This window comes from Rhinopithecus bieti, unplaced genomic scaffold (genome assembly GCF_001698545.2).
Source record: "Rhinopithecus bieti isolate Rb0 unplaced genomic scaffold, ASM169854v2 scaffold_34818, whole genome shotgun sequence".
NCBI lineage: Eukaryota > Metazoa > Chordata > Mammalia > Primates > Cercopithecidae > Rhinopithecus > Rhinopithecus bieti.
In genome coordinates this window covers 229,072-253,424 of record NW_016815484.1, presented here as the reverse complement: position 1 = coordinate 253,424, position 24,353 = coordinate 229,072, and the positions used below count along the sequence as shown (strand labels likewise).

General features: G+C 40.3%; 1 protein-coding gene across 3 annotated transcripts in view; it reads right to left on the bottom strand.

Moving 5' to 3' along the window:
- Positions 1 to 24,353, bottom strand: part of WDR70 (WD repeat domain 70) — a 385,782-nt gene that overhangs the window by 254,527 nt on the left and 106,902 nt on the right. For all 3 annotated transcript variants that reach the window (XM_017853196.1, XM_017853195.1, XM_017853194.1), the window contains exon 8: positions 23,748 to 23,901. In XM_017853196.1, the coding sequence (XP_017708685.1) occupies positions 23,748 to 23,901 (154 nt within the window). The remainder of the gene's footprint in view (positions 1 to 23,747; positions 23,902 to 24,353) is intronic.

The following is a 24,353-nucleotide window of genomic DNA, read 5'->3' as shown; positions in this document are numbered from 1 at the left end:
TATGGAACGGGAAAAAGCTCGAAAGTTGTATTAGAATTAGATGTATCCAAATGAACTCATAATTTTTTACATATTTTAATTTTTAGATTGGTTTATCTCCCTCCTAGCTTTGTCTTTCGAGGCTAGAAGCAATGGCACCCAACAGCAATGAATATATCCAGAGTACCAAATCTTAATTTCTAAATTGACTTCCCTGTTGAATGAAGTCACGGATCACTAGAAAAATAGGTAGGATCAAGTCAGGGAAAATACAAGATGACCCTGGAACATCTTGCTGTGCCAAAGTGTAAGAAAGTACTCCAAAAATCATGGGGATACGTCAAAAGGGCAGAAGCCAATGTTAAGAAGTTTCTATTAGATAAAAGCTTCTGTAAATATTTAGAATATGGAAAGAAATAAAATGTACTTCAAATCATTCAATTTTTTAGTTATATCTATTATTAGAACCTTAAGTTAACAGTTTTCTTTTACTTAAGAAAACAAAATAAACCCAAAACAGTTATTTTAATAAAATTAAATATTTTAAGTTCTTAAGAAAAGTATTCACCAGTAAAAAGACATGACTAATATATTTCATCTCCAAATAATAAGTGCCATTTTTTTGGAATGGCTGGGTATCAGAATGACTACATGAACTATTCAAAAATAAATAAAACATTTGAAAACTCTTCTAACTTCCATGACTAAGGTCCGCTAATGGAGATATCTCCCACTAAAATGTCCAAGCATTCTGAGGTATCCTGAACCTGCCTTCTCCACCTTAGTCATGTAATTTAAAAATAAATGGCAGAGAATTGCTTTCATGTTGAAAAGAAAAAGAGTTGAAGACAATCCTGGAGAAAGGCACTTAACAATATCAGCTCTAGATGAATTGATAAAAGAAAGCTTATGGGGGACTTCAAGATGGCTAACTAGAAGCACCAGACACTCACCTCCTCTATAAAGAAAAGCTTAATGAGTAATCACACTTCAAATACAGCATCAAAGAGAGAATGCTGGAATTCAGCAGAGAAATGGGAGGCACTGAAGAAGAAGAAAGCAAGGCACACAGCCCAGCCAGGACCAGCTGGGAGTCCTATGGGGCTCCTCAGTGTGGGGAAAAGGTGAGTAAAAGATCCCCAGCATCCAGATTCTCCCTGTAGATACCTGCAGTCCTAGCCATAGCACAGCCCCTTAACCCTGACAAGTTGAGGCTGGTAAAAACAAGCTTCTAAAGAGGAAGCTCACAATAGGTTCCACACACACCTGGAAACCCAAGCACCTGCAGCATGGCACGAATTTGAGAGCCCAGACCCCACCAGTCTGCTTTCCGTTCTGGGGCCAAACAGTACCTGCATCTCAACATCTCTGGAGGCCCAATGACATCCCCTCACATCCACTGGGAGGGTTGTAGCACATGACACCAGTTAGACCCAGCACAGCAGCAATATCCCCAGCACTCTAGATCACACAGCATCCAGTACACTAAAGAAAGGACAATGGAGAGCTCTGTGGATGCTGCCTCTAGGACAAAGGGAGCCAAAGTGCACAATCCCTAGAGCCCAAACCCACCTGCCTCAGGTCATTGCCACTGAGAGTAACCTTGCCCACCCACCACCCCCAGCAGCAAGGCCCCAGCACACCAGCACATGCCCTGAGGGCAGGCTCTCCCTGCCTGCTGCTGCAGCCAGGGACCAGAGCCTAAGAATCACCTGCCTGGGGCAGGAACCACAGACAGCAACCCTGCCACCCACAACAGTAGGACTGTGGTACATGTGCCCTGAGGACAGGCTCACCCCAGCCAATGCAGCCAATGCCACAGGGAATAGGGGAAGTGGAGACAAAGCATGTGCTCTGCAGAGATTGAGATGTATCTGCCTGAGATGGCTGCCACTGGCATCAATCTCCCTCACCACCACTGTCACGGCACCTTTCCCTTAGCAGAGCTGTTCATGTCCACATGCCCTGAGGATAGGCTCTCCCTGCCTACTACTGCTGCTGCAACCACCACCCAAGGACACTACCCAGGACATGGGGATCACCCAGCCCTGCCCAACACAGCCTCCATCTGTGCACAACATCAGAGGCCTTAAGGATAGTCTCACAAGGCCTGGCACCAGCAATCCCAGTGCTCTCTATCACACTGCTCAGGGGCCTGTGGATTCCCCTGCACCATCAGTCACCTCAGGCACACGCACATAAAGAGACCAAACAGCCCCAGAATGCCTGCCGCACTCTAGCACGCCATCTGAAGGCCTAGGAATTGCCCCCATCCCACCTACCACAGCCTATACCCATTTGGACCAACAGGGGGACCTGATGACAACCCCAAAATGCCTGACACTGTCACCCCGAGTGCCCTACCACACCACCCTAGACCTGACAATGTCACCCCAACCAAGTGTCCTACCACACAGCCTAGGGATTGCTGTGCCCCACTGGTCACTCCAAGCAGGAGTGTGTACTACCAGACAGCCTAACAACAGACCCAGAAAACCTATTGTCAGTGCCTAAGCATGCCGTCTAAAGGCCTGGGGGATCACCCTGCCCAGTCTACCACTGCTTGTATCTATCTACACCTCCTAGGGGCCGGAGGACAAGGTTGCTCAGCCTGCCACCATCACCAAACCTGGCACCTACCCATGTGCACCACCTGGGAGTCTGAAGACCAGGCTGCCCAGTCTGTCGCAGCCACCACTAACATCAGTCTGTGCTACCTGGAAGCCCAGGTGTTGCCCTGCCACTTATACTGCCATCACCAACACCATGCACAATGCTCAGGGGCCCAAGGACTGGCCCACCCACTCAACTCACCACTGCCACTACTGGCACCTGAAAAAGCCACCTGGAGGCCCAAATGTCAGCAAGTCAGAACCTACTAACACCAGTGCCCATGTATGGTGTGCAAGGGCCCAAGAACAGAGACATTCAGCCCACCATTGCCACCACTGGGGCCAGAAGACTGGCCCACATAGCATTGCTAAACCTAATAAATCCTCACCACAGCCTCCACTAACAAATTCACCTAAGCCTCTGAGGAAAACACAGACACCACTGACAGGGTTTAAAGCCAAAGAAGTCATATGGAGACTACACTACTACAAATATCCAGAATCAACGCTGAAGTGCCCTATCCAACCAACACCATAGATACATCTACAGGAAAAAGTATTCCTCTATGAAAGCCAATCCAAAAAACTAGAAGAAGTAACTGTTACACAAGTTGCACAGATAACAATATAAGAACACAAGAAACATGAAAAAGCAAAGAAAAGTGACACCTCCAAGGGGACACAATAATTCTCCATTACCAGATTCCAATGAAAAGAAAATATGAAATGTCTGAAAAACAATTCAAAATTGTAACCTAAAAGAAGCTTAGTGACATACAAGAGAACACAGATAAACAATGCAAAGAAACCAGAAAAAACAATTCGGGATATGAATGAGAATTCACAAAAGATAAATAAATTATAAAAACAAACAAAATCTTAGAAGAATTCAATAAATGAAATAAAAAATACAATTGAAAGCTTCAACAAGAGACTAGATCAAGCACGAGAAAGAATTTCAGAACTTGAAGACAGATCTTTCCAAACAGCCCAATTAGACACAAAAAAAAAAAAAAAAAAAAAAAAAAAAAAAAAAAAAAAGAAAGAAAGCCTATATAATGTATGGGACACCATAAAGCAACCAAATATTTGAATTTTGGGTGTTCCAAGAGGTGAAGAGATCAATGGCATAGAAAACCTATTTAATACAAAAATCATTGAAAACTTCCTCAAGTCTAACAGGAGACATCCAGATACAAGAAGGTAGGAGATTCCCATATAGATACAACCCAAAAAGGTCTTTTTAGTGGCACATTATAGTCAGATTGTCAAAAGTCAAAGAGGAAATTCTAGTAATAGCAAAAAAAAAAAAAAAGGTCTAGTCACATATAAGACACCCATCAGACTTAACACTTAACAGTGGATTCCTCAGCACAAGCCTTATAGGCCAGAGGAGAATGAAATGATATTGTCAAAGTGCTGAAAGGAAAAAAAAAAAAAAAATGCCACCAAGACAAGTACACTCAGCAGTTATAATGAAGGAGAAATAAAGTCTTTCTCAGGCAAACAAAAGCAGGGAATTCATCACCACTAGGCCAGGCCTACAAGAAATGTTCAAAAGAGTCCTACACCTGGAGGCAAAAGAATGACAACTATGGGCTGGGTGTGGTGGCTCACGCCTATAATCCCAGCACTTTGGGAGGCCAAGGCAGGCAGAACACGAGGTCAGGAGTTCGAGACCAGCCTGGGAAAATGGTGAAACTCTGTCCCTACTAAAAATACAAAAATTAGCCAGGTGTGGTGGTGGGCGCCAGTAATCCCAGTTACTTGGGAGGCTGAGGCAGGAGAATCGCTTGAACCTCGGAGGCGGAGGTTGCGGTGAGCCAAGATCGCACCACTGCACTCCAGCCTGAGTGACAGAGTGAGACTCTGCCTCAAAAATAAAATGAAATAAAATAAATAACAACTATGAAAATACATGAAAATATAAAAACCACCAAAACGGCAAACACACAAAGAAAAAGACTCAAATGTTGCCACCACAGAAAACCACCAAACCACAATCATAAACAATGAAAAAGAAAGAAATAAAGGATCTATAAAAGAACCAAAAAACAATTAATAAGATCATAAGAAAAAGTCCTCACATATCAATAATAACCTTAAATGTAAACAGATTAAAGTTTTTACTTAAAAGATACAAACTGGCTTAGTGAATTGAAAAGAAAAAAACCCATAAGCCAACTCTATGCTGCCTCAAGAAACTCAAGTTAACCAAGAAAGAGCAGGAGAAACTACACTTCTATCAGATAAAACAGACTTTACATCAAAAACTGTAAAAAGAGACAAAGAAGGCCAATAACTAATGATAAAAAGATTATTTCAGCAAAAGGATATAATAATTCTTAAGTATATACGCATCCAACACCAGAACACCCAGATACATAAAGCTAGTATCAGATCTAAAAGGAGAAACACATTTCAATATAATAATAGTTGGGTACTTCAACACCCAACTATCAGCACTAGAATGATCATCTAGACAGAAAATCAACAAGGAAACACTGGATTTAAACTAACTTTAGATTGGGTACAGCGGCTCAAGCCTGTAATTAATCTCAGCATTTTGGGTGGCCAAGGCAGGAGTATCACTTGAACCCAGGAATCTGAGATCAGCCTGGGCATTATAGCAAGATCCTTCTCTACTAAAAACAAAAAACGAAAAAAAAATTAGGCCAGGCACAGTGACTCATGCCTGTAATCCCAGCACTTTGGGAGGCTGAGGCTGGCAGATCACTTTGAGTTCAGGAGTTTGGATCAGCCTGGCCAACATGGTGAAACCCTGACTCTACTAAAAATACAAAAATTAGCCAGGTAAGTGGCACATGCCCATAAGCCCAGCTACTTATGAGGCAGAGGTGGGAGAATCACTTGAACCCCAGAGGCAGTGGTTGCAATGAGCCAAGATCACACCACTGCACTCAGTCTGGGTGACAGAGTGAGACCCTGTCTCAAAAAAAAAAAATTAGCTGGACATAGTGGTATGTGCCTGTGGTCCCACCTACTTAGGAGGCTGAGGTGGCAGGACTGCTTGAGCCCAGAAGGTTGAGGTTGCAGTGAGCAGTGACAGCACCACTGCACTGCAGCCTGGGCAAGAGAATAAGACGCCGTTTTTGTTTTTAATTAATTAAACAAACTGCACATTAGATAAAATGCACCTAACAAACATTTGCACAACATTTCATCCAATAGTGGTAGAACACACATTCTTCTCATCAGTACATGGAACATCCTCCAGGATAGAGGACACAAAACAAGTCTCAACAAATGTTTGAAAACTGAAATTATATCAAGTATCTTTTCTGACCACAGTGGAGTAAAACTAGAAATCAGCAATAAGAGGAACTTTGGAAACTGTACAAATACACAGAAATTACACAACTTGCTCCTGAATGACTACTGGATCTATGAAGAAATTATGAAGGAAATAAAAAAATTTCTTGAAACAAATGAAAATAAGAATACAAAATACCAAAACCTGTGGGACACAGCAAAAACAGTGCTAAAAGGTAAGATTATAGAAATAAATGCCTACATCAAAAAGGGAGATACTTTAACAACCTAATCATCTACCTCAGGGAACTAGACAAGCAAAAACAAACCAAACCTAAAATCAGTGGAAGGAAAGACAATAATGATCAGAGAAGAATTAAATGAAATAGAGAATTTTTTAAAAAACGCAAAAGATCAATGAAATGAAAAGTTGGGGTGTTTTGTTTGTTTTTTGTTTTGTTTTGTTTGTTTTGAGACAGAGTCTCGCTCTGTCACCCAGGCTGCAGTGCAGTGGTGCAATCTTGGCTCACCGCAACCCCCACCTCCCTGGTTCAAGCAATTCTCCCGCCTCAGGCTCCTGAGTAGCTGGGATTACAGGCACATGCCACCACGCCCAGCTAATTTTTGTATGTTTAGTAGAGATGAGCTTTCACCATGTTGGTCAGGCTCATCTGAACTCCTGACCTCATGACCTGCCGCCTCCGCCTCCCAAAGTGCTGGGATTACAGGCGTGCGCTTAAAAAATTCATCTTATTCTTAAAAAAGATACAGAAAATTTATAAACTGCTAGCTAAACTAACCAAGAAAAAAGAGAAAAGACCCAAATACACAAAATCAGAAAAGGAAAAGGAGATGTTACAAATGACATGACAGAAATGTAAAAGATCCTCAGAGACAATTATGAACAACTATATATTAGCAAACTGGTAAACCTAGAGGATATGGATAAATTCCTGGCCACATACCATCTACCAATACTGAACCAGAAATAAATAGAAAAAGACCAATAATGAGTAACAAGTTTGAAAAAAGTTCCCCAACAACAACCAAAAAATAGGCCTGGAACTGGGTGGCTTCACTGCCAAATTTTACCAAACTTACAAAGAATTAATACCAATTCTCCTCAAACTATTCCAAAGAATAGTCAAAGGAGGGAATTTTTCCTAATTCATTCTATGTGGCATTATCCTGACACTAAAACCAGATATGGAGACAACAAAAGAAGAAAACTACAAGTCGATATCCCTGATGAACATAGATGTAAAAAATGCTTAACAAAATGCTAGCAAACTAAATCAAACAGCACATCAGAAAGATAATGTACCATGGTCAAGTGGGATTTTTTTCCCAGGGAGGCAAGAATGGTTCAGCATATGAAAATCAATAAACATGCTATGTCATATCAACAGAAAAAGCACTTGATAGAATTCAATATCCATTCATTATAAAAACTCTCAACAAACTAGGCACAGAAGGCACACATCTCCACATAATAAAGGCCGTAAATGACAAACCCATAGCTAACGTTATACTGGGGAAAAGCTCAAAGTCTTTCCTCTAAAAACTGGAACTAGACAAGGATGTCCACTTTTACCATTCCTATTCACCACAGTACTGGAAGCCCTAGCAATCAGACAAGAGAAAAAATAAATGCATCCAAATTGAAAATAAAAGGAAGTCAAATTGTCCCTCTTTGCATATGGCATTGTCTTATATTTAGAAAAACCTAAAGACTTTACCAAAATACTCTTTGATATGATAAACAAATTCAGTCAAGCTGCAAGATATAAAATCATACAAAATCAGTAGCACTTCTATACACCAACAACAAATTAGTTGAAAAATCAAGGAATCAATCCCATTTACAACAGCCACAAAAATCTTAAAATACCTAGAAATAAACTTTGCCAAGGAGGTGAAAAACCTCTACAAGAAAAACTAATAGACCAGACACAGTAGCTTACGCCTGTAATCCCAACACTTTGGGAGGCCAAGGTGGGTGGATCACTTGAAGTCAGGAGTTCGAGACCAGCCTGGCCAATGTGGTGAAACCTCGTCTCCACGAAAAATACAAAAAGGGGCCAGGCATGGTGGTGCGCGCCTGTAATCCCAGCTACTTGGGAGGCTGAGGCAGGAGAATCACTTGAACCCTGGAGGCGAGGTTGCAGTGGGCCGAGATGGTACCAAAGAACTCCAGCCTGGGCGACAGAGCAAGACTCTGTATTAAATAATAATAATAATAAAAATGAAAAAATTTTTTTAAAAACTATAAAAGAAACTGAAGAGGACATAAACAAATGGAAAGACATCTCATGCGCAGGGGTTGGAAGCATACTGTTAAAATGACTATACTAGATTACTCAAAGTAATCTACAGATTTCAATACAATCTCTATCAAAATACCAATGACATTTTTCACAGAAAAAGAAAAAAAAATGCTAAAATTCATATGGATCCAAAAAGCAGCCTGATAGCCAAAGTAATCCTAAGCAAAAAAGAACAAAGGTGAAGGCACTGCACTACCTGACCTCAAAATATACTATAGAACCCAAAACAGCCTGGTACCAGTATAAAAACAGACACACAGACCATTGAGAACCCAGAAATAAATCCATACATTTACAGTAACTCATTTTCTACAAAGGTGCCAAAAACATATATTGGAGAAACAATACCCTCTTCAATAAATGGAGCTAGGAAAACTAATTTCCATGCAGGAAAAAAACTAGATCCTTATCTCTCATCATATACAAAAATCAACTTAAAATGGATTAAAAACTTAAACATAAGACTCCAAACTACAAAACAACTTGAAGAAAACACAGGGGAAACACTCTATGACACTGGTCTTGACAAAGACTTTATGGTTAAGACTCCCCAAAAGCACAGGCAACAGAACAGAAATAGGCCAATAGAACTGCATTAAACTACAAGTTTCTGCACAGCAAAGGAAACAATAGACAAAGAGACAACCCATAGAATGCGAGAATATATTCATCAGATATGGGATTAATATCCAGAATATATAAGAAAATCTAGTAACAGCCAAAAAAATACAATCCTATTAAAAAGTGGGCAAAAGATATGAATAGACATTTCTCAAAGAAGCCATACAAATGTCCCACAGGTATATGAAAAAATGCTCAACATCACTAATCATTAGGCAAATGCAAATCAAAACTACAATACACTATTACTCCAGTAAGAACAGCAATTATCAAAAAGATAAAAAATAACAGATTCTGTCAAGGATGGGAGGAAAAGGAATCCTTATCCACTGTTAGAGGTAATGTAAATTAGTACAGCCAGTATTAAAAACTACCATAAGATTCAGAAACTCCACCACTGGATATTTATCCAAAGGAAAGGAAATCAGTATATCAAAGGGATACCTGCACCTCCATGTTTATTACAGCACTATTCACAATAGCAAAGATATGGAGTCAACCTAAGTGTCTGTCAACAGATGAACAGATAAAGAAAATGTGGAGGGGGAGGGAGAGGGAGAGGGAGAGGGAGGGGGGGAGAGGGGGAGAGAGGGAGAGAGGGAGAGAGGGAGAGAGGGAGATATGCACATGCACACAATGGGACACTATTCAGCCACAAAAAATGAAATAAAATCATGTCATTTGGAGCAACATGGATGGAATTGGAGGTCATTAAACGACATAAACCAGATACAGAAATACAAACATCATATGTTATCACTCATATGTAAAAGGTTTGCAAAAAAAACTCCTGGATGTAAAGACTAGAATGATAGTTACCAGAGGCAGAGAAGGGTGTGTGTGATGAAGAGAGGTTGGTTAAGGGGTATAAAAATACAGTTACATAGGAAAAAAAATGTTCTAAACTTTGATAGCCAAATAGGGTACTATAATTAAGAACAACATATTGTCTATTTAAAAATAGCTGTAAGAAAGGACTTGAGGCCGGGCGCGGTGGCTCAAGCCTGTAATCCCAGCACTTTGGGAGGCCGAGATGGGTGGATCACGAGGTCAGGAGATCAAGACCATCCTGGCTAACACTGTGAAACCCCGTCTCTACTAAAAAATACAAAAAACTAGCCGGGCGAGGTGGCGGGCGCCTGTAGTCCCAGCTACTCGGGAGGCTGAGGCAGGAGAATGGCGTAAACCCCGGAGGCGGAGCTTGCAGTGAGCTGAGAACCGGCCACTGCACTCCAGCCTGGGCGATAGAGCGAGACTCCGTCTCAAAAAAAAAAAAAAAAAGAAAGGACTTGAAATGTTCCCAACGCATAGAAATGATAAATGCTCAAGGTTATGGATGTCCTATATAACCTGACTTGATCATTACATATCCTATGCACATAACAAAATATTACATGTATGCCATAAATGAGTACAAATATTACATATCAATAAAATAAATAAAACCCTCCAACTTGAGGGGACAAAAGAAAGCTTAATAATGAAGTTTTAAGGTTATTATCATGAGCATTCATTTATTCATAACCTACTAAAACATTTTTTAGTTTAACTCAATACTGATTTGTTATAGAACTTTGTTATACAAGAATATTACATTGGCTTAATAGTCACACATTTGTGGGTTCTAGGCCTAAGAACCCCATATGAATCTCAGGCAAAGGGTATGCCTAAGAATTGAAAGAGCAAAGGAAAATTCTGGCTGATGACAAATGAATTTTAATGACATTATAACTACAATTTTTAAAGTATATTTTATTTGCATGGTTTAAAGGTTGGAATAACTGCTTATCCTTTTCCTACTCTGCTAACCACCTAAACCAGAAGAACTAATGTCCCATTTTCCCAGACAAAATAACCAATAAATCCTACCAACTCCATCCAGACCAGTGATCTTCATATTTTAAAGAAGCAACAGAACTTGATTTGTAAAGGATTTCTTGTGGCAAATTCTAATACACAAAACAGACAAAACTGGAACTTCTCTGACTGAAGGAGAAGGTCCCCTATCCCTCACTCCCATACACCCCCCACTGCAGCCCGAGAGACTTGCACATAATCCCAAAACTGTAAAACACGCAAAATGTGACTCCAACCAATAATTGACACAAACATTATGGGGTGGTCAGAAAATGTTTTTTAGACACATAAAGAAAAAAGGACATACAGAAATTGAAATATGAATAGTGATTATATTTGAGTAATAAAATTATGTTTCTTTGAAATTTTTCAATATTTTCTATAGTACAAAATGAATTACTATTAGATATCCATTAAACATTATTTATAAAAGATAAAATGAAAAACCTTTAGCCAGACTAACTAGGAAAAAAGGAGAAGACCCAAATGAATAAAAACCGATAAAAAAGGAAACAAGATAGCAGATACTGCAGAAATTCAAAGGATAATTTGAGGCTACTACAAGCAACTATATGCCAATAAATTGCAAAACCTAGAAGAAACGGAGATATATATATATATCTCCATTTCATATATATCCAGACATACATAACTGACCAAGATTGAACCATGAAGACATCCGAAACCTGAACACACAATAACAAGTAATGAGATCTAAGCTGTAATAAAAAGTCTCCCAACAAAGAAAAGCCCAGGATCTGATGACTTCATCGCCAAATATTACCAAATGTTTAAAGAAGAACTAATACTACTCCTACTCAAATTATTCCAAAAAATAGAGGAGAAATGAATACCTCCAAACTCATTATACAAGGAAGTACTACCTTGCTTGATACTAAAACCAGACATCACATCAAAAAAAACACACACACACTCACTTCAGCCTGGGTAACAGAGCAAGACTCTGACGAAGGGAGGGAGGGAGGAAGAAAGAAAAGGGAAAAAAAAAAAAGAAAAGAAAATTACAAACCAATATCCCTATAAACAATGATGTAAAAGTCCTCAACAAAATACTAGCAAACCGAATTCAGCAACTCATTTAAAAGATCATCATGGCTGGGCGCGGTGGCTCAAGCCTGTAATCCCAGCACTTTGGGAGGCCGAGACGGGCGGATCACAAGGTCAGGAGATCGAGATCATCCTGGCTAACCCGGTGAAACCCCGTCTCTACTAAAAAATACAAAAAAAAAAAACTAGCCGGGCAAGGTGGCGGGCGCCTGTAGTCCCAGCTACTCAGGAAGCTGAGGCAGGAGAATGGTGTGAACTCGAAAGGCAGAGCTTGCAGTGAGCTGAGATCCGGCCACTGCACTCCAGTTTGGGCAACAGAGCGAGACTCCGTCTCAAATAAAAAAAAAAAAAAAAAAAAAAAAAAAGATCATCATTACCAAGGAGGATTTATCCCACGGATGCCAGGATGGTTCAACATACGCAAATCAATCAATGTGATACACCATATCAACAGAATCAAGGACAAAAACCATATAATCATTTCAATTGATGCTGAAAAATCATTTGATAAAATTCAACATCCCTTCATAATAAAAACCCTTTAAAAAATGGGTATAGAAGAAACATAACTCAACACAATAAAAGCCGTATATGACAGACCCACAGCTAATATACTGAATGGGGGAAAACTGAAAGCCTTTGCTCTAAGATTCAGAACAAGACAAGGATGCTCATTTTTTTGCCACTGTTATTCAACATAGTACTAGAAGTTCTAGCAAGAACAATCAGACAAGAGAAAAATATAAAGGCATCCAAACTGGAAAGGAAGAAGTCAAATTATCCTTGTTTGCAGAGTATATAATCTTATATTTGGAAAAACCTAACACGCCACAAAAAAAAATGATTAGAACTGATAAGCTCAGTGCGGTTGTAATATACAAAAATCAGTAGCGTTTCTATATGCAAATAGCAAACAACCTTAAAAGGAAATCAAGAAAGTAATCTCATTTATAACTGCTACAAAAGAAATACCTAGAAATAAATTTAACCAATAAAGTAAAAGATTTTGGCTAGGTGTGGTGCTCACACCTATAATACCAGCACTTTGGGAGGCCGAGGCAGGCAGATCACAAGGTCAGGAGTTCGAGGCCAGCCTGGCCAACATGGTGAAACCCCGTCTCTACTAAAAATACAAAAAATAATTAGCCGGGCATGGTGGTACGCGCCTGTAATCCCAGCTGCTCAGGAGGCTGAGGCAGGAGAATTGCTTGAACCTGGGAGGCTAAGGTTGCAGTGAGCCAAGATCACACCACTGCACTCCAGCCCGGGCAACAGAATGAGACTCCATCTCAAAAGGAAAAAAAAAAAAAAAGTGAAAGATTTCTACAATGAAAACTATAAAACACTGATGGAAAAAAAACTGAAAAGGACACCAAAAGATAAAAGATATTCCATGTTCTTGGATAGGAAAAATCAATATTGGTTAAACGTTCATACTAACTAAAGCAAACTACAGATTCAATGCAATTGTTATCAAAATATCAACGGCCAGGTGCAGTGGCTCACATCTGTAATCCCAGCACTTCGGGAGGCTGAGGTGGGTGGATCACCTGAGGTCAGGAGTTCGAGACCAGCCTGGTCAACATGGAGAAACCCCCATCTCTACTAAAAATACAAAAATTAGCTGAGTGTGGTGGTGCATGCCTGTAATCCCAGCTACTCGGAAGGCTGAAGCATGAAAACGGCTTGAACCCAGGAGGCAGAAGTTGCAGTGAACCAAGATGACGTCGCTGCACTCCAACTTGGGCGACAGAGAGACTGTCTCAATAAAAAAAAAAATCAACAATTCTTCTATTTCTTCAACATTTCTATTTCTTCATTTCTTCTATGTCTTCAACATTTCTATTTCTTCATAGAAATAGAAATAACTATACAAAATTTTATATGGAATGACAAAAGATCCAGAATAGCCAACGCTATCCTAAGCAAAATGGAGAAAACTGGAAGAATCACATTACCTGACTTCAAATTATACTACAGAGCTATAGTAACCATAACAGCATGATACTGACATAAAAACAGACACGTAGACCAATGAAACAGAATAGAGAACTCAGAAATAAATCCATACATCCACAGTGAACTCATTTTCAACAAGGGTGCCAAGAGCATACATTGGGGAAACAACAGTTCTTCAATAAATGGTGTTGGGAAAACTGGTATCGATATGCAGAAGAACGAAACCAGACTCCTATCTTTTGGAATACACAAAAATCAAACCAAAATGGATTAAAGACTTAGGTCTAAGACCTAAAACTATGAAACTACTAAAAGAAAACATTGGGGAAACTCTCTAAGAATTGGTCTGGGCAAAGATTTTTTGAGTGATACCCTACAAGCACAGACAACCAAAGCAAAAATAGACAAATGGGATCATATCAAGTTAAAAAGCTTTTGCACAGCAAAGGAAACAATGAACAAAGTAAAGAGACAACCCACTGAATGGGAGAAAATATTTGCAAACTACTCATTTGACAAGGGATTAATAACCAGAATATATAAGGAGCTCAAACAACTCTATAGAAAAAGAAATCTAAAAATCCAGTTTTTAAAAGGGCAATATATTTGAGTAGACATTTCTCAAAAGACGACATACAAATGGCAAACAGGCATATGAAAAGGTGCTGAACATCATAGATCATCAGAGAAATGCAAATCAAAACTACAATTAGGCCGGGCACAGTGGCTCATGCCTGTAATCGCAGCACTCTGGGAGGCCGAGGAGGGTGGATCATATGAGGTCAGGAGTTCGAGGCCAGCCTGGCCAACATGGTGAAACCCTGTCTCTACTAAAAATACAAAAAGTAATTAGCCAGGCATGGTGGCGGGCACCTGTAATCCTGGAAACTCAGGAGGCTGAGGCAGGAGAATCACTTGAACCCGGGATGCAGTAGTTGCAGTGAGCCAAACTCACACCACTGCACTCCAGGCCTGGGTGACAGAGTGAGACTCCGTCTCAAAAAAAAAAAAAAAAAAAAAAAAAAAAAAAAACCTACAATGATATATCATCTCATACCAGTTAAAAAAGTTTTTATCCAAAAGATGGAATAATAAATGCTGGCAAGAATGTGAAGAAAAGGTAACCCTCGTATACTGTTGTTAGGAACGTAAATTAGTACAATCACTATGGAGAAGAGTATGGCAGTTCCTCAAAAATCTACAGATAGAACTACCATATGATCCAGCAATCCCACACTAGGTATATACTCAAAAGAAAGGAAATCAGTATATTGAAGAGATATCTGCACTCCCATATTTACTACAGCACTATTCACAATAGCCAAGATTTGGAAGCAACCTAAGTGTCCATCCACAGAAAAATGGATAAAGAAAATGTGGTACATATAGACAATGGAGAACTAGTCAGCCATAAAAAAGAATGAAATCCTGCCATTTGCAACAATATGGACAGAACTGAAGGTCATTATGTTCAGTGAAATAAGCCAGGCAAATAAAGACAGACTTCTCAGGTACTCACTCATATAAAAATTAAAACAACTGAACTCACAAAGATGTAAAGTAGAATGATAGCTACCAGAGGCTGGGAAAGGTAGTGGGGGGATGGGGGAGTGGGGATGGTTTCTTTTTTTTTTTTTAAGACGGGGTCTTGCTGTTGTCTCCCAGGCTGGAGTGCAATGGCATGATTTCGGCTCACCACAACCTCTGCATCCCAGGTTCGAGTGATTCTCCTGCCTCAGCCTCCCTCCCGAGTAGCTGGAATTACAGGCACCCGCCACCACACCCAGCTAATTTTTGTATTTTTAGTAGAGATGGGGTTTCACCATGTTGGCCAGGCTGGTCTTGAACTCCTGACCTCAGGTGACCCACCCACCTTGGCCTCCCAAAGTGCTAGGATTACAGGCGTGAGCCACCACGCCCGGCCAGGGATGGTTTCCATAGGTAGAAAATATAGTTAGATGGAATGAATAAGACATAGTATTTGATAGTGCAACAGGGTGACAACATTCAATGGTAATTTATTGTACATTTCAAAATACCTTAGAGTATAATTGGGTTTTTAGTAACACAAAGGATAAATGTTTGATGTGATGGATAACCCATTTACCCTGATGTGATTATTATGCATTGCATGCCTGTGTCAAAATAACTGATGGGCTGGGCATGGTGGCTCACACCTATAATCCCAGCACTTTGGGAGGCCAAGGCAGGAGGATAGCTTGAACCCAGGAGTTCGAGACCAGCATGGGCAACATATTGAGACGTCACCTCCATGCATACACAAAATTTTTTTTTTAATTCGTTTGGAATGATGGTGTATACCAATTGTCCCAGCTACTCGGGAGGCTAAGGTGGGAGAACAGCTTGAGCATAGGAGGAGCAGGACACTGCAATGTAGCCTGGGCATAAGGGCAAGCCCCTGTCTCAAAAAACAACACTTCATGTACGCCGTAAATATATACATCTACTGGGCTGGGCACGGTGGTTCATGCCTGTAATCCTAGCACTTCGGGAGGCTGAGGTGGGCAGATCATGAGGTCAGAAGTTTAAGACCAGCCTGACCAACATGGTGAAACCCCATCTCTACTAAAAACACAAAACTTAGCCGGGCATGGTGGAGCGCACCTGTAATCACCAGCTACTCAGGAGGCTGAGGCAGGAGAATAGCTTGCACCCAGGAAGCAGAGGTTGCAGTGAGCTGAGATCGCACCACTGCACTCCAGCCTGGGTGACAGACTGAGTCTCCATCTCAAAAAAACAAAAACAAACAAACAACAACAACAAAATATATATACCAATATGTACCCACAAAAATTAAAAACAAAAAATTGTTTAAGGTATGAGTGTAAATACTTTCCCTATAATGCACTGGGTCATAGACCAGTATGTATTTCTATACCCCTACAAGTACTCTTTTTTACAAAATTTATTATTATACAGTAGCATAATATACAGTTTTGTTGTTTTAATTGTGGATGCCTATTTTGGTTTCAGATTTCTTACCATGTCAATATATCAGGTCCATTTCATTCTTTTTCAAGCACATGTATATATTAAGTATATTAACCCTGTATTACTTTTCCCTGTTTGTAGTCTGCCTTTTAATTTTGATAACTTCTATGCTTGGACAGTTATCTTCCTTAAACTAGACAGCAGATAAACATTTATCTAAAATTTTGTATAGTTTTCTTATGTTGTTTTTCATGTATTGATATTATTTTGTTGCAGAGGATAGGTAAAGTTTCTTTTTTTCACTCTTATTTTAGGTTCCAGAGTATATGTGCAGGTTTATCATACAGGTAAACTGCATGTCACAAGGGTTTGGCATAAAGATTATTTCATCGCCCAGGTAAGCAGCATAGTACCAAATAGTATGGCATATATACACCATGGAACACTATGCAGCCATGAAGAAAGAATGAGACCACGTCCTCCACAGCAACATGGATGTATCCTAAGGACATTATCCTATACAAACTAACACAGTAACAGAAAACCAAATACTGCATATTCTCACCTATAAGTGGGTATAAGTGGAACCTGTAAGTATTCTTTCAAAATACATACATATAGGCCAGGCGCGGTGGCTCACACCTGTAATCCCAGCGTTTTGGGAGGCTGAGGCAGGCAGATCACAAGGTCAAGAGATCGAGACCATCCTAGCCAACATGGTGAAACCCCACCTCTACCAAAATACAAAAAATTAGCCAGGCATGGTGGTATTTTATTGCACATTTCAATAAATGTAGTCCCAGCTACTTGGGAGTAGTCCCAGCTACTTAGGAGGCTGTAGTCCCAGCTACTTGGGAGGCTGAGGCAGGGGAATCACTTGAACCCAGGAGGCAGAGGTTGCAGTGAGCCGAGATTGCGCCACTGCACTCCAGTCTGGTGACAGAACCAGATACCTTCTCAAAAAAAAAAAAAAAAAAAAAAAATGTTATATCTATATATATATATATAAAATATATATATTATTATATACATAAACGTACTAAAATGTATATAAAGAATGAGATACAAATTTAATAGCAATTTAACAATATAATTAGGAGGGCCTGTTTATATATGAAGTATATTTTATCATGATAGATTAGATACAGTATTAATAAATTGCTTCCTTTAACACCCTATTCACTGAATTTTCCAGTAAACCACGATTACTAATTATTCCTGGAATCCGAAAAGAGGTTAAAAAGATTTTATAACAGTATCCTATGAAATGTACTACTTTCAAGTAATAGTAGTTGAATTACCAAAACCCATCACTCAAGCCAATGACTACAATTAAGGTATCAGTAACACTTCCTAGACAAATAAACAGTCAATTAATTATATTTATATCTGAGAAATGGAGAAAGTACATATAAGCCACGATTTCAAAGTCAAAAGAGAGAATATTTGGCAAGGAGGGGTGAGTTATAGCAGTTTTTTGTATGCTGGTAATTAATTTTAATTTCCTACATTTTTATGTAGATTTCTGCTATTCTTGTCCTACTTTTCTAATCATCTTTCTATATGGATGACTACATAAGTCTAAGAATGCCAAAAGAGACAGACACAGAACCAGTAGGATTCCTTTCTTCTTGAAGCTTCTGCGCAGCAAAAGACACTTTAACAGACAACGTAGAGAATGGGAGAAAATTTTTACAAACAACGCATGTGACAAAGATCTAATGTCCAACACCGATAAGGAACTTAAACAAATCTACAAGAAAAAATAATCTCATTAGAAAATGGGCAAAGAACATAAAGAGACACTTAAAAAGAAGACATACATGCAGCCAACAAGCATATGAAAAAAAGCTCAATATCACTGATCATTAGAGAAATGCAAATCAAAACCACAATGGCATACCATCTCACACCAGTCAGAATGGTTATTATTAAAAAGTCAAGGCCGGGCATGGTGGCTCATGCCTGTAACCCCAGCACTTTAGGAGGCCAACACAGGCAGATCACATGAGGTCAGGAATTCGAGAACAGCCTGGACAACCTGGCAAAACCCCATCTGTATTAAAAACACAAAAATTAGCCAAGCGTGGTGGCGGGCACCTGTAATCCCAGCTACTCAGGACGCTGAGACAGGAGAATCGCTTGAACCCGGGAGGCGGAGGTTATACTGAGCCGAGATCATGCCACTGCACTCTCCAGCTTGGGTGACAGAGCTGGACTCTGTCTCAAAAAAAAAAAAAAAAAAATTATATTTGAAATTTGTTTGAATCGCTAACACATACTGGGCATTCAATAACAAAAGAAAGGACATGAGATTGTGATTCTTATTAGGGTTTGAAAGGCACTTCACTAGGGTTCAACATAGAGCAGTCTGAAACATACTATAATAATTTAATCCAATGGCTCATCTACAGCACCTAAAAAGATTCCAGCAGATTCTCATTATTCAGTGTAGTTACGGTCTATAAAGTTCCATGAACACTGAATTAGTAAATAAAAAGTTAGGTTTCAGCAAGCCACTGGTCACATTTTTGTAAACTTACCAACACCTAATTTTGTTGTATGTGTGCTTATTTAATATATATTGTTGGCTAGGCGCAGTGGCTATCGCCTGTAATCCCAGCACTTTGGGAAGCCATGGCAGGCGGATCATTTGAGGTCAGGAGTTTGAGACCAGCCCCGCCAACATGGTGAAACCCCGTCTCTACTAAAAATACAGAAAAAAAGAAAAAAAATTAGCCAATCATAGTGGCGCATGCCTGTAGTCTTAGCTACTCAGGAAGCTAAGGCAGGAGAATCGCTTGAACCCAGGAGGCAGAGGTTGCAGTGAGCCAAGACTGCACCACTGCACTCCAGCCTGAGCAAGAGTGAGACTCTATCTCCAAAAAAAAAAAAAAAAAATAAATAAATAAATAAATTATATATATTGTTGATTCATTAACATTGAACTCACACCCAATGGCACTACAGCATTCACGCCTGAATTAAGTTTATTTAATGCATGTATTTTCTCTGTAAGGCACATCACAGACATCTCGGACTTATGAATGCAAAGCAGCACTTCAGCACTATGCTTGGGGGCTAATTTAAATGGCAAAACAACCAACAAACAGTACAAAAATAGGAAAAGCATGGCATTAAACAGACAACAAAAACGATACCTGGCTATTGTATGAGAGCTGAAAAAGAAGGCAGAATATCACCCTGTTCAAACTCAAATTCTTTGTCACTCTGTGCAAGCACATGACTATGAAAGTGCTATGAGTACTGATTTGGGGATTACAAAAAATAGTAGGTCAGTTCACAAATACGAAAGCTGCAAACAAAGAGGATCGACTGTATTTTCGTAGACAATCTAATCTCATAGAAGATTTCAATTCAGACAAAAATCATGAGAATTACTGTATTAGAAAAGGGTACTAGATAGGGGGAAAAGAATAAAAATCAGAATTAAAGGCTCAAAATTCTGCATCAACCATATCCAGTTACACTTTAATATGTTTGTGACAGACTACATTATTGTTCCCAAACCATCACCCCTCCCTATATCTACAACCTTTCCCCAAGACAATGCAGTTCCTCCTGCTAGAGATCAGGTATATTTATCTATACTATCAATGTTAGCCATGGACAAGGTATGTGTTTTGGCTGACTGAATGTTAGTGGACATGATATACGCAATGGCTTAAAATGTACTTCCTGAACTGGAGTTTCCTTGTGATTCTATCACTGTGACAAAAACGCATCCTCATGTAGTCCACTGATCCAAGGGGGAACAAACACACAGAAAACATACCTAGACTCTATCTATAGCCTGGAGCCTCACCAAGCCAAGAACAGTCAACTCACAGACATGTTAGCAAAAATAAATGTTTTTCGTACCTTAAGTTTTATACAATTATTGACCTATAGTTAAATGATATATAATATACATTTGATTTTAAAATATCATTATCCCATTAAAAATATTTACATTAAAAACTGAGATCACTTTCTTTCCTTTTTTTTTTGAAATTAAGACACAGGGTGTCTCAGTGTTGCCCAAGCTGGAGTTCAGTGGCTAGTGGCTATTCACAAGCACGATCATCGCACACTACAACCTCAAACTCCTGGGATCAAGCAATCCTCCTGCCTCAGCTTTCCAAGTAGCTGGGACTACAGATGTGTACCACAGCATGTCAGCTGTCTCTCCCCTTCTTGACCTAAAGCCTAGCACAAAAATTGCTGAAGAGAATGTTTCCAAAGATGCCTGAATCAATATCTCCCATCTTACATAATTTCTGTTTGATTTTGCCATTCACCCATAAAATGGTGGGATCTACCTCCCCTCCCGGCAAATTTGAGCTGGCCCTCTAATCCTAAGATCTGAAGCCAGATATTAAGCTACTTAATTAATTTCCATGTTTGTCCTCCATGCAACCTAGCAATCAAGTAAGAAGTCAAAACCTACTGATACGGTTTGGATGTGTCCCCACACAAATCTCACCTTGCACTGCAATAATTCCCATGTGTCAAGGACAGGGCCAGGTGCAGATAACTGAATCATGGGGATGGTTCCCCCCATACTGTTCTCATGGTAGTGAATAAGTCTCATGAGATCTGATGGTTTTATAAATGGGAGTTCCCCCGCACATGTTCTCTCTTGCCTGCTGCTATGTGAGACATGATTTTGTACCTCCTCGCCTTCCACCATAATTGTGAGGCCTCCCCAGCCATGCAGAACTGTGAGTCAATTCAACCTCTTTCCTTTATAAATTACCCAGTCTCAGGTATGTCTTTATTTGCAGTGTGAGAACAAACTAATACAATAAATTGGTACCAGTAGAGTGGGAAGCTGCTGTAAAGATACCCGAAAATGTGGAAGCAACTTTGCAACTGGGTAACAAGGAGAGGCTAGAACAGTCTGGAAGGCTCAGAAGAGGATAGGAAAATGTAGGAAAGTTTGGAACTTCCTAGAGAATTGTTGAATGGCTTTGACCAAAATGTTATTAGTGATACAGACAATGAGGTCCAGGCTGAGGTGGTCTCAGATGGAGATGAGGAATTTGTTGGGAAATGGAGTAAAGTCACTCTCACTATGCAAAGACACTGGAGGCATTGTGCCTCTGTATTAGAAAAGGGCACAAGATAGGGGGAAAAGAGTGAAAATCAGAATTTTTTTCTAGAGTTCCCTAGAGATCTGTGGAACTTTGAACTTGAGAGAGATGATTTAAGGTATCTGGCAGAATAAATTTCTAAACTGCAAAGCGTTCAAGAAGAAGCAGAGAATAGTTCAGAAAATTTGTAGCCTGATGATGCAAGAGAAAAGAAAAACCTATTTTCTGAGGAGATAGGGTTGTAGAAATTTGCCTAAGTAATGAGGAGCCAAATGTTAATCACCAAGACAATGGGGCAAATGTCTCCAGGGCATGTTAGAGATCTTCACAGCAGACCGTCCCATCACAGGCCTGGAGGCCTAGAAGGAAAAAACGGTTTTGTGGGTCCAGGATCCCCTGCTGTGTACAGCCTAAGAACTTGGTGCCCTGCATCCCAGCTGCTCCTGCCATAGGTAAAAGGGGCCATTGTACACCTCAGGCCATGGCTTCAGAGGGTGCGAGTCCCAAGACTTGGCAGGTTCCAGGTGGTGTAGAGCCTGAAGACGCACAGAAGTCAAGAATTAAGCTTCGGAAACCTCCGCCTAGATTTCAGAAGATGTATGGAGACGTCTGGAAATCCAGGTAGAAGTTTGCTGCAGGGGCAGGGCCCTCATGGAGAACCTCTGGTAAGATGGTGTCAAAGGGAAATAAGGGGTTAGAGCCCCCACAAAGAGTCCCCACTGGGGTACTGCCAAGTAGAGCTGTGAGAAAAGGGCTGCCATCCTCCAGACCCCAGAATGGTAGATCCACTGACAGCTTGCACTGTGTGCCTGGAAAAGCTGCAGACACTCAATGCAGTCAGAAAGGGGGCTGTACCCGGCAAAGCCACAGGGGCTGGGCTGCCCAAGACCATGGGAACCCACTTCTTGCATCACCTAGATGTGACACATAGAGTCAAAGGAGGCCATTTTGGAGCTTTAAGATTTGCCTGCTGGATTTTGGACTTGCATGGGGCCTGTAGCCCTTTTGCTTTGGCTACTTTCACCCATTTGGAATGGGTCTATTTACCTAATGCTTGTATTCCTGTGTATCTAGAAAGTAACTAACTTGCTTTTGATTTTACAGGCTCATAGGTGGGAGGGACTTGCCTTGTCTCAGATGAGACTTTGGACTATGGACTTTTGAGTTAATGCTGAAAAAAAAGTTTGGGGGACTTTGGGGAAGGCATGATTGGTTTTGAAATGTGAGGACATGAGATTTGGGAGGGGTCGGGGCAGAATGATATGGTTTGGCTGTGTTCCCACCCAAATCTCATCTTGAATTGTAATAATTCCCATGTGTCAAGGGCGGGGCCAGGTGGAGATAATTGAATCATGGAGGCAGTTTCCCCCATGCTATTCTCATGGTAGTGAATAAGTCTCATGAGATCTGATAGTTTTATAAATGGGAGCTCCCCTGCAAATGCTCTCTCCTGCCTGCCACCATGTAAGACACGACTTTGCACCTCCTCGCCTTCCACCATGATCGTGAGGCCTCTCCAGCCATGTAGAACTGTGAGTCAATTAACCTCTTTCCTTTATAAATTATCCAGTATCGAACAGGTCGTTATTAGCAGCATGAGAACAGACTAATACACCTACTAAGACACTGTAAAAAGACCCAAACTAGACATGTGGCAAGAGAAAAAGACAGCGAGAGAGAGAGAGAGAGAGAGAGCGCCAGCAAGAAGGGAAGGGGTGGGGTAGAAGTAAGTAAGAGGCAAAGACAGAGAGAGATGCCATGGAGCAGGACATCGACTGCAAATCATCTGGGCCCATTTTGTATCTTATAGCCATCCTAGTGCTCCAGCTGATACTGTATGAAGCAGAACTTCCCAGCCAATCCACACCATTGTGAGAACAAATAAATTGCTATTGTTTTATGACACTAACTTTTGGGGTGAATTATTACATGATAACTCAAATAGTTGTTAATAAATGTGTGCTGAATTAATTTAATTCATTAAAATATTGTTTCATGCTTACCTTGGTGTTGGCCATGTCCACAATATACTGGTCTCCTTTTATACATTCCATTACTTCAAAACCATCTCTGTCAATCACCTTGGCCTGAGAGCTTCCAGATACAACAAGAATCATGTCTCCTGTGTTACTATACTGTAATGACTTGATCTGGTGGCTGTACAAAAAGAAAAGGAAAATTGATAAGATACTGAGCACAATGTTTATAATTTTACTACAGTAAGTATTGCCAGAAAAAAAATGTTACACAAATGCACAAATTGATAATTTCACAAAATCAGGAACATCAACCTCAAATGCATTCTAAATACCCACTGGCGGCCGAGTGAGGTGGCTCATGCCTATAATCCCAAAACTTTGGGAGGCTGAGGCAGATGGATCACCTGAGGTCAGGAGTTCAAAACTAGCCTGGCCAACATGGTGAAACCCTGTCTCTAACAAAAATACAAAAAATTCGCCGGGCATGGTGGCAAGTGCCTGTAATCCCAGCTACTTGGGAGGCGGAGCCAGGAGAATTGCTTGAACCTAGGAGGCAGAAGTTGCAGTGAGCTGAGATCGCGTCACTGCACTCCAGCCTGGGCAACAAGAGCAAAACTCTGTCACAAAAAA